Source organism: Eutrigla gurnardus (assembly GCF_963514095.1).
Source record: "Eutrigla gurnardus genome assembly, chromosome: 16".
NCBI classification, from domain to species: Eukaryota; Metazoa; Chordata; class Actinopteri; order Perciformes; family Triglidae; genus Eutrigla; species Eutrigla gurnardus.
In genome coordinates, this window is record NC_139927.1 from 10,428,514 (window position 1) to 10,440,024 (window position 11,511).

Below are 11,511 nucleotides of genomic sequence, written 5' to 3' on the forward strand. Positions count from 1 at the left end.
CTCTTTAAATGTGGCGGGCTGCCCTGTTGTTGCTGTGCTGGAAACCCCGTACTGACTCTGAAGGGACCCAAGATGGCGGAATACTCACGGGGGGGGAGTTAGCAATTATCTAAGCAAGACGTCGGCAATGAATGGCAAATAGCATGATAATGTAAAGCGTAACCTTGAAGTAATTATACGACTACAGTTTGTTGGTTTGCATAATTCCGGGGATGCATGAATACCAGTCAGGGGAGAGTGGTCTCTCCGCGGCCCCGAGCCAGAACATGGCGGAACACTTGGGGAAGAAATAGCAGCTAACGCTCGCGAGCTGGCGTATTATTCAGACACAATTAGAAACATTTGGTCCTGGGTGAACACTGTCTGCGGTACGCAAGTGTGAAATAATGCTATCGGTGAACAGCTCTGGTCGTTTTGCTTCAAAGTGTTGTTTAAGATTGAATATACGGAGCGTAGGCAGTTAGCGCACTGCTAGCTAGTTAACTCGTTAGGGTTTTTTTTTTAGCTAACGTAGCTGGCTAACGTTGCCCGCTAACGTACACACTGTACTAATAATTATACCGATTGTTTTGGGGGCCAGCAATAAGAACGGTGGTGCTTATTGTAAATATATCACTGTGTAAATTGTGTACTAGGACCTCATGATGACCGCCAGCTCGTTTTGTCGATTAACACGTTAGCTAACGTCAATGCCCCCCGCACTGTAAATTGGGACTGGTTAGCTTGATACAATGGTCTGTAAGCTTAATTTTCGTGGCGCGTTGTCTACAACACTGGCGAGATAAGTTAAGAGGCAGAAAATTATCAGATATTGTAATCGATCGAGGGAATCTTCCTGGCTACTAGTCCGGGTGCTCCGCTTTTAAGCTCCGTCAAAGAACAGTTGGCCTTGTTGACCCCTGAGTATTAACGGACTGCATTGTGGTGGTGATCGGCTGTGGAAACAAAAAAGTGAATTGAAGTTGTGGCGTTACTAGGTGAAGCAGACACCCTGTAAAAGCCAAGAAGGTCCGGAAGGGGGAAACCGGTCACAACTACCTTCCAGGATGACGGACACTCGTCGACGAGTCAAAGTCTATACCCTCAATGAGGACAGACAGTGGGATGACCGTGGGACTGGACACGTCTCCTCGGGCTACGTGGAGCGTTTGAAAGGCACGTCTCTGCTGGTGCGAGCAGAGAGTGATGGTAAGTCGAAGTAACGGTCGAGGCAAGAGGAATGGCATATGGCAATCAGTGTATTGGACACATAGCTGCTGTATTTGCTCGCTTATATGCTAACAATGGCTTCGACACATTATTTTAACCAGCTATATCATCTGGAAGCAGGCATGTAACCCTCACTAATAATGCATTGTAATATTCTACCCTTCTCGTGACTGTTTTTTTGACAACACCTTTGTTTTCCACCTGACAGGTTCACTACTGCTGGAGTCCAAAATTAATCCAAACACAGCCTACCAGAAACAACAGGTCAGTTCATAGCGTGGTGCAGTATACTCTTATTTATGGATTTCCTTCCCAGTGTACTGATTGTAAATTGGCTTTGTTTTTCTTTCGGAAAGGATACGTTGATAGTGTGGTCGGAGGCGGAAAATTATGATCTTGCACTCAGCTTCCAGGAGAAGGCTGGCTGTGATGAAATCTGGGAGAAAATATGCCAGGTAGATGCACTTATTTTTGTGTGGGTGTGTGTTTGTCTGCTCCATCTGTGTATGTGTATTTATATCGAGGGTGTCTGTGCGTTACTGGTAATTGTTTCTGTAACTAGTCACGTCCTACGTCACTCATGTTTATCTCATTGTTAAGGTGCAGGGAAAGGACCCATCAGTGGACATCACCCAGGATGTGGTGGACGAGTCTGAGGAGGAACGCTTTGACGACATGTCGTCGCCAGGTTTGGAGTTACCGCCATGTGAACTGAACCGCTTGGAGGACCTGGCTGAGCTGGTGGCCTCCTCGCTCCCATCACCACTGCGGCGTGAGAAACTTGCACTAGCTGTGGAAAACGAGGGTTACATTCGCAAGCTCCTGGAATTGTTCCGTGTGTGCGAGGATTTGGAGAACAGAGAGGGACTACACCATCTGTATGAAATCATCAAAGGCATCTTCCTGCTTAATCGTACTGCACTCTTTGAGGTTATGTTCTCTGAGGAGTGCATCATGGACGTCATTGGTTGTCTGGAGTTTGATCCGGCACTCCCGCAGCCACGGCGGCATCGGGAGTTTCTAACTGAGACGGCCCGCTTTAAGGAGGTGATCCCCATATCTGATCCTGAACTGCGTCAGAAAATTCACCAGACGTATCGGGTGCAGTATATTCAGGACATGGTGCTGCCCACGCCTTCTGTTTTTGAGGAAAACATGCTGTCCACCCTGCACTCCTTCATCTTCTTCAACAAGGTGGAGATTGTGGGCATGCTGCAGGTGAGATAGGTAGACATGCATTGTAATGTTTGCTGGTGAAGGGTATTTTTAAATTTGATTTGTGTCCACCACAACCACTTTTTAAAATGTTCTCATTGCAAAAGCAAATTATACAACTGTTTATACTGAGATTGATTTACAAATAGACAAAACATACCATAACATCAAATGGCACACATAAGAGTTAAAAAGAAAAAGTGTCTTTATGCCGCCAGGACGGGAAATTACAGTAATTGTAGGATTGTTCAAAGGTTTTTATTTTTGGCTGATTGTGCTTTGCCCAGTCTGAGTTTTGTTTTTTATGGTCATGTGACCTTTGTGTTTTTGTACTGTGTCAACTCAGCAGTGTTTATGTATGGCTGTCTCCATAGAGATGGGGAAGTGTTGTGTAAATCAGTTATGCTGCGCTAGAGGAAAACTGAAACTGGCACTCAGGTACGCCATGCAATGTGAAGTTCTAAAGTCAACACTATTCACGTGGAACTTTTCTTCCTCACTTACCAAGAGGCAGTCTTGTCATATGAACAGAAAAATAGTTTCTATCATTTAAACTGGCACTTGATACACTGGCTTGCAGATATTATTGAAAAAAACAAGTTTTAATATACAGTAGATGTTCTTAACCTTCATTAGTTCTAAATATTAGTGCACAAAATATATGTAATATGTTTACTGGTTGTAAATTGAATCTAAAGCAGTGTTTTATAATTACGAATTATGACTCACTATAACATCTAATTTAGTTACTTGTAAATACAGTGATATCTGACTCATTTCACCGTAGATAAAAACAACAGGGTGTAGAACTGGGCCTAGTTAAGTGAGAGGTTCAATGGCGATGTTTCCATATCCTGATTTGTTGTACCATGTGAAACTCACCCCTTCTCATCTCTCCTTCTTTTGATGTCAGGACGATGAGAAGTTCCTGACAGACCTCTTTGCACAGCTAACAGACGAGGCCACAGATGACGACAAAAGACACGAACTGGTAAGCCACACCTTTTGTTTTCATCAAATACTGCTTTTATTTTTGTCCTTGTCCCTTGTTTCATAAAGTTGTTTCTTCCTTCCCTGTAGGTGAACTTCCTAAAGGAATTTTGTGCATTCTCTCAAACGTTACAACCTCAAAACAGAGACGCCTTCTTCAAAACATTGTCAAACATGGGCATTCTACCTGCACTAGAGGTCATACTGGTGAGTGCAGCAACCTTGACATAAACTAGAATTAAGTCATTTGGGCAAGTTTGCTCAGGCATACAAGGAATTTGGCTCTTGGTGACCGTAGCTCTGGTTGTGTTAAATTAAGAAGTTAAATTAAGAAGTCAGTATCATCATTAGAGTATTGGCAGTATGTCTACAACTGTTCCATACAATGCTATTTGGCTTCCAGGGATTATGCACACAGGACATATTTTTGACTTGTGGAATTAAATAACCTTGTGTGACTGAGGAGCCACTTTTATGTTTTCACATTTTTTGAGCAGCTCTTGTTCAAAGTGAAGGACTTTATGAAGTATAAATCTGTGGTTTGAGTATTTAATTACTTCTCATAATGACTATGACACAGCATTTCTTCTTGAACAAGCACATCAACTTGTTTTGTTTTAAAAATAACCCAAATCTTGCTTTTGTCTGTGTAATGTTAAACTTTGAGGCTTGTCATATATTGAACATACACAGTTGAACACACACACATACACAAATTAATCATCAGGGTAGCTGTCACATGGTATTATTTGTTCTGAAGATGAATGTATGAAGGGGCATCTACTGGTTTTGAATTTTATGTTGATTTTGCAAAAATAAGAATGATAGCCAAAAGCTGCAATGTGTATGTGGTGGTGTGGATAGTTCACAACTTGAAAAGAAGGGATGCACTTGTAGCACTTTGCACCCGAGGATGATTTACTAATTGGTGGAACGGTCTGATTACAGATAAACAGAATTCATTTTGAAATGTTGTGTGTGGACAGTGTGTCACATGGAGAACACAAATGACTTGATTTACAGTGGATTCAGTTTTGAGTCAAATAACTGATTTTAGGACCTCAAAAAACGATATATTTAAACACACATTTACTGAAAGTGAGCCATAACTGTTATGGATCTTTTTTCTTTTTTTTTTTTCAGAAACTTTGCATCGCACTTGTCATGTTCAAATGAACAGTTTTTGTTTCATAGCAGCAATATGCAATCCTGTTTGGTTAAATTTTGTGGAAACACTTAGCGATGGAATACATTACATTTGTACGTCAGGGAAAATGTTCGAAACGAATGCATGCAAACAGAAGGTTGATCACAAACACATGCTCAAAATATGTTGTTCCATGTAACACATCTTTACGAAAGGAAAAAGTAATGAGTGTAGGTACGTGCAGTCTATTTTTGAAGATCACTTTGGTTTCCATTTCAGTTTTAAGATAATACAAGACTTTATTTATCCGTGTGCAGAAAATCATGAGTGCTAAAATATATATTTCATGTTGATTAAACAGGGAATGGATGACGTTCAGGTGCGTGGGGCAGCCACAGATATTTTCTCTTATCTGGTGGAGTACAACCCCTCCATGGTACGAGAGTTCGTCATGCAGGAGTCTCAGCAGAATGATGATGTGAGTATATAAACAAATCAGCCAGAAATATCAGAAATTCATCATTCCCCCCCCACAGGTTGATATAAATGAGTTTTACTAATGATTATTTATTGGCTTCCCAGGACATCCTCTTGATCAACCTGATCATAGAACACATGATCTGTGATACAGACCCTGAGCTAGGTGGAGCGGTGCAGCTGATGGGGCTGCTACGGACTCTGGTGGACCCTGAGAACATGCTGGCTACTGCAAATGTGAGTTTGCATGCTACTCCTAACATGTCAGCATATACTGACAATGACTTAACAGTAAACCTCAATACTTAATACATCCAGTTTGTTGCTGCTACGAAAAAAACAGGTCTACCATGCAATAATTTAAATGACAGAAGTAGCACCTTTGTTTGCGAGGCAGAGCCGCTTGTTTGTTTAGCTCTATTCTTTAAACATTATTAAATGAAAACTCCAAAAATGTAGTTCTAGTTTCCAGACTATTTTATAATCAATAGTTATACCAAAAATCCCAAATCCTTTTTGTACAAATTGCCCACAGTGTACAGTGTCAGTAACAGCAGGTACCTTATGTACTATGGATGGCTGTGTGTTGTATTCATTCCAGGAGTTAGTCTGTTACTGAATTTATTAGGACACACAGAATACGTCCTCCAAAGCACGCGATGTACGAACCCAACACGGACATTAGCGGCTTTCTAGCTAGCTTGATAACTAAACTATATTATATGCACAAATGTAAGATATTCTTACCTGATGTGTTTTGTCCAGCAACTGTTTTTTATAAACTGATTTGGAAGAATGATCAAAAAAAATGTTTTTGAAAAATTCTAATTCAACAAACATCATATGTGTATTTAATGGTACAATTCAGATGGGATCAAAACTTGTTTGTCTCTCTGTCTTGAGTTGGTGGCAGGATGGGTTCTGTCCCATCACCTTTGGTTTATGTATAGCTGTAAATTATATAGCTGTACTGTAAACATTTTCATTATAGTTTATATCAAAGACGTGTTATTTCTTCCTTTCCAGAAAACAGAAAAGACAGAGTTCCTGAGCTTCTTCTACAAGCACTGTATGCACGTCCTCTCAGCTCCACTACTGGCTAACACAACAGATGAAAAACCTAGCAAAGGTATTGAATACCTGCAACTCGTGTGTGCGTGCGTGTGTCTGTATACAAGTCCGTCTGTTTTGTAAATAACCATTTGACACAACTGCACAAGTATTTTATGTTGCTAACTGCCTTCATTCTTCTATTAGATGATTTTCAAACAGCCCAGTTGCTGGCCTTGATTTTGGAGCTGCTGACATTCTGTGTTGAGCACCACACCTATCACATAAAGAACTACATTATCAACAAGGACATTCTCAGGAGGGTACTGGTGCTCACTGCCTCTCAGCACGCCTTCCTGGCACTATGTGAGTCCCATATAATCACTTTAATTCTTAGAAACTCGGGACAAAACTTGTTTAAGTTAAGTTTGAATATGAATTTGTTTTGAGCTAAATTTTCATCTTTTGTTTCAGGTGCCCTACGCTTCATGCGGAGGATCATTGGTCTGAAGGATGAATTCTACAACCGCTACATCATGAGAAACTTTCTCTTCGAGCCTGTCATCAAGGCCTTCCTGAACAACGGCTCACGCTACAATCTCATGAACTCCGCCATTATTGAGATGTTTGAGTATGTTCGTGTGGTGAGTGTCAAACCACATCCCAAAAAAATTACCTATCTTAGGAATGTCCGTTTCTGTGAATCTTGTGCGAAACCCAGGTACTTTCCTTTAGTTCTGCCCTTCATTGACTCAATGCGTTTTGGACCCACTTTAAGTCGCTTGAAATTCCAGTGAACCTTGTGTTTGATTAAAAACCTTGCTATATAAATAAAGTGGATTGGATTAATGCTTCTTTTCAGCAGTTAATCTGTTATTAGTGGTTAACCATAGGGATGTCCATGTATAACATTTTATTGATTCATTTTAACTGGTTTGGTGTGTTCTCCCCTCTCTTTTCTCTCCCTTGGTTTTTTCTCCACACTTCATTTCATTCCCCTCCTGCTCTGCCTCTGTCCTGTTTGACCTTCCATACCCCCCCCTCATTTTGCCCTACTACTGTGTGTCTACACCCCTCCTCTCTCCCTCCCATTGCCCCTAGGAGGACGTGAAGTCTCTCACAGCTCATATAGTAGAGAATTACTGGAAAGCTCTGGAAGACGTTGACTACGTCCAAACGTTCAAGGGCCTAAAGCTGCGTTACGAACAGCAGCGAGAGAGACAAGACAACCCCAAACTGGATAGGTGAGAAAACCAAGGCTGCATGATTATTATGATTATTACTGCTGCTACTACTACTACTACTACTTATTAGTAGTAGTAATTACTCCACCACTAATGACTTAATGATTGTGTGTGAGGAACAATGTCGATGTGAAATTCCTGTTAAAACAACTCACCAATATATTGTTTCCTGTGTGCGTTATTATTTTCCAGTTTTGAAGTCTGTTTTTAAATTTGACCTGCTAAACACAATGAGGGCTGAGAACATTCAATATACCACTTATTATATACTCGCCTATTTCTGACTGAAGTACACACAGTCAAGAGCACGCCACTTATGTAGCTGCAACTTAAACTTTGTTCCTTGGTTGTTGTTGTTTTTTGTTAGTCAACCACCACATTACCATATTTTTGCTTGAAATGCCCATCCCCAATATAAGTAATGAGTTGTCATTTACATTTAATGCAGACTGCTCTATAAAGAGAGGCTTAAGAGAAACGGGCATTTTCTTTTCTATATTTTTTTTTAACCACTAAATGTGTGTTCTTCTCTCCAGCATGCGCTCCATCCTGAGGAACCACCGCTTCCGTCGTGATGCACGGACGCTGGAGGATGAAGAGGAGATGTGGTTCAACACGGATGAGGATGACCTGGAGGATGGTGAGGCAGTGGTTCCTCCCTCCGACAAGATGAAGAGTGAAGAAGACCTGATGGAACCTATAAGCAAGTTCATGGAGAGAAAGAAATGTGCGTATGGAAATTAATTTGTCTGCGTTTTAGAGTACCATATAAAGAAAACTGTAGAAACAATTATTTTTACTGTTCAAAATGGTTGTTTTTAAACGGGGAGAATGACCATATCTTACCCACACTTTCATCTCTACCCCCTCAGTAAAAGACACTGATGACAAAGAAGTGCTGGGGAAGTCGAGCTTATCAGGCAGACAGAACCCCAGCTTCAAGCTCTCCTTCTCTGGCTCTACTAAAACCAGCCTGTCCAGCCCTCCGTCATCTGCCTCATTGAACCCTGGTTCTCCGGGATCACCGGGTTCTCCGGGCACAGGGGCACGGAGCTCACCCTCCACTACAACTGTAACCACAAAGGTACCTGTCAGCATGCTATTATCAAGGGTGTGGGTCTTAAATTTCAGTTGTTTATTAGTGAAGACGGTCAACATATCATATGTGCTCTTCAGAGACGCCTTCACAGTGCCTGGTCTGTATCCAACACTACTTAACTGAAAGGAAGGAATTTGGTGAAAATTTAGCTTTAGCTGTGAATCTTCGCACTTTGACTGTAGCATTTTCACACAACTCCCACCATCCCGGTTGTGTATTACAAAGAATAGTCATCACCACCACCAGTGTGTACTTGTACAAGTGTTGTGTGGAGGGAGGCTAAGAATGTCACATGAATAAATCCACGTGATTTACGGAGGTGGGTAGAAACGAGGCACCAAGTAACTTTTAAGTCGATTGTGATTGAGTAGTTTTTAGACGTGACTTTTGAAAGCAGCATGGCTGAAGCTACAGCAGGAGTAACGTTAAGTTCATGACTTTGAAATAGAGCTACCGATATTTACAGGCAAGACAACAGTGCAGCAGGCTCCAGTTGTGAATGCTGATCTGGATTCATTGCGCAGCAGATACATTTACTACTCTCTGTCAGCTTACTAATGCGTTTAATAACATATACACACACAGTGTATCATTCAAACAACTGCTCCTTTCTGTTTTTATGTATGCATGTCAAATCAGGGCAATCTGTGACCTATTGCCTGTATTTTAAATGGCCCGATTTTAGGGATTTGAAGATACAAATAATCTTCCAATCCATAATATGAAAAAATAACACCACAATAATAAAAAATACAATGTAGGCACTGACTGCAGTGTTAAGTGTCTGACTAATTGTGTCTTTTCTTCAGGGAGGATTAGTGGGACTGGTGGACTATCCTGATGACGACGACGACGAGGAGGAAGACGAGGAAGAGGATGGGGAGAGTAAAGAGGAGCCTCTGCCACCTTCAAAGAAGTCCAAATTGAGTTCCTAAAGATGCTTCACTTGTCCTAGCTTGTGCTCTGCTCGGACAGATTCAGCACACAGACTTCACACAGGAATGATCAAACTTGTAAACACATTGAATGAATGAAGGCCACTGCTTGCCGTCGGTGGGTGGCCAAAAGAGGAATGGACTGAAGGGAAACGAAGCCTCCTCAGACTAACCCACTTCATACAAGTGCCAATCAGGAAACCAGGAGCGAAAATCCGTCTGAAATGTGGAAAAGAAGTGTGAAAGTTGGGGGAGAAAAGATCACACTCAGTAGATCGTCAGCAGACTCGGACAGTACGAGACGGGTTGGAGTTTGGTTACTTAGCAACTGGAGGAAAACACCACATACAAAAACATGCAGACTGAAATCCCAGAGAGCTCGCAGGCTCGGACCATAACCCATTGCCCACCCCCCGCCCCCCACTCAGGGAAGGACATCACTGCGGCCCAAACGGGTCAGCCAATTCAGACCCAGAACCACCACTTGCACCCCCACCCCCCTCCTCAGAATCCACTTTCCTCCTTGTTTCTTTCTACTTCTTTTTCTCCTCTTCTCTCTCTCTCTTCCGTTCTTTGTCTGTTGCTTTTCGTCCCTTTTTTTCCTTAAGTTAGTATATAGGACCAGACGGGAGGCAGCATGTGGCAAAGAGCTGTTCTTGTTGTCGTTTGATGATGTCATCAGTGTCGTCGTTCCCTGGACGTTCTTTCTCTGAAGAGAAAAAAAGCCAGCAGTTTCTTCATTTTCTTTTTGTTCTATATTTGTCTCTCAATCTTTCTCCTGTTTTTTGTAAATGATGAGAAAAAAAAGACCTGCCTTTAAATGTTCAGGACATTTTCAGTCATACTTGAACAGGTTTTTAAAGACCTCAGTAGGTGAGCTAGTTTTACCCTTTTTGCCCTTTGAAACTGCAGATTTTTTGGAGAATTTGTAATCCCGTCTTGATTAAAGATTGAGTGGAATTCTAGATGTGATGAATTTTGTCATATCTTTTCATTTTTTTTTCCTTTTACATGAGTGTACACTTAGTTGTTCAGAATATTTGGGACCATTAAAATGATCTTTGCTGTAAGATGCCCTACTACGCTTTGTCCTAATAACTCAAGTGTTTCCTTGCTGCATCATACTGTTATTGATCACTCTGGGGTTACCATGGCACCACAGGAATTTGACCCGATAATTGTTGCACAAAAAGATGCTGTTGGTTCCACAAACTATTATCTGGCCACCTAACTCCACACTGTGAAGATTAAAGAAAGACCTCCAATCCCACCCTGAAACTGTAAAAATGTGAAATTTCAGTGTACTTTTTAATAAACTGGAACATGCCAGTTATTTCCTAGAACAAATTGTTGTGAATGTAGATGACAAAATATATGGTCGACTTGCACTAGGACTAACATGATTTGACTCAACTCCCAAGATTTATTTTACACCATTGTACGGTCGGACCTCAGCTGCTGATGTTGCTCTTATCCACCAGGTGGCACCCTAAGTCCATTAACGAATGATCGAGAAGTTTGCTGCCTGACCTTCTATTGTAAAATCTTAACAGTGAATAAATAAGTTTGCGAACAAGCTTTATTGGTTTAGAAAAGATGGCATTTGATCAGTGGTAGATTGATCCTTTTGGCTTGTCACTTAAAGTGTTAAAAAAGGGTGCTGCATCACTATAAACTTAAAAATGTTGTTCAGAATGAATATTCAAACATAACTTGCTTAACTTTGTAACTTCACATCCTGGAGGAGAAAAACGATTGGAAAAAAAGATTGTTGTTGAAGTGAAAGCTTATACTTACAAGTGTAGATGATTTTTTGGCAGTTTAACTGACAAACGTTTCAATCATAATAACGGTTATTCAGTTTGAGAAAACATACTCCTTTCAGTATCAAAACCACAACACACTGGTAGACCCTAAAAGGGTTTTATTTTCCCTTACAATGAGTGAAAATAGTTTATGATGAATGTCAGCACCTCCCAGGCTTATGTGGTCACCTCGGTAGGAGTTTGAGTACTACTCAAAAACAAACAGCATCGAGGCCACCGAGGAGTCACTGTGTTGTCCCTCCAAGTGCATTGTGGCCTTCAAACGCCGCTTATTAATTAAATAAGCCGACAGAAGAGGATCACTCGGTGCGCAGCATGC

General features: G+C 41.3%; 1 protein-coding gene across 2 annotated transcripts; it reads left to right on the forward strand.

Annotated features, from left to right (window-relative positions):
* The first annotated feature begins 45 nt into the window (after positions 1 to 45).
* On the forward strand, positions 46 to 9,580 carry smek1 (SMEK homolog 1, suppressor of mek1 (Dictyostelium)). Of its 2 annotated transcripts, none has more exons than XM_084030752.1 (15): positions 46 to 1,188; positions 1,418 to 1,473; positions 1,566 to 1,664; positions 1,810 to 2,427; positions 3,338 to 3,415; positions 3,505 to 3,621; positions 4,923 to 5,039; positions 5,144 to 5,275; positions 6,065 to 6,167; positions 6,296 to 6,454; positions 6,563 to 6,732; positions 7,190 to 7,332; positions 7,869 to 8,059; positions 8,205 to 8,416; positions 9,241 to 9,580. In XM_084030752.1, exons 1-15 carry the CDS (start codon positions 1,047 to 1,049, stop codon positions 9,364 to 9,366), a joined length of 2,463 nt encoding a protein of 820 aa, XP_083886878.1. In that variant the 5' UTR covers positions 46 to 1,046; the 3' UTR covers positions 9,367 to 9,580. The 2 variants fall into 2 exon arrangements, with proteins under 2 accessions (XP_083886878.1, XP_083886879.1); XM_084030753.1 differs by having other exon boundaries at positions 7,193 to 7,332.
* Positions 9,581 to 11,511: the final 1,931 nt, after the last annotated feature.

Coding starts and splice junctions, on each gene's coding strand:
- smek1 (XM_084030752.1), top strand. CDS start 1,047: ATGACGGACACTCGTCGACGAGTCAAAGTCTATACCCTCAATGAGGAC. Junction 5,040..5,143: donor AGTCTCAGCAGAATGATGAT/GTGAGTATATAA, acceptor TTGGCTTCCCAG/GACATCCTCTTGATCAACCT. Junction 6,733..7,189: donor TGTTTGAGTATGTTCGTGTG/GTGAGTGTCAAA, acceptor CATTGCCCCTAG/GAGGACGTGAAGTCTCTCAC.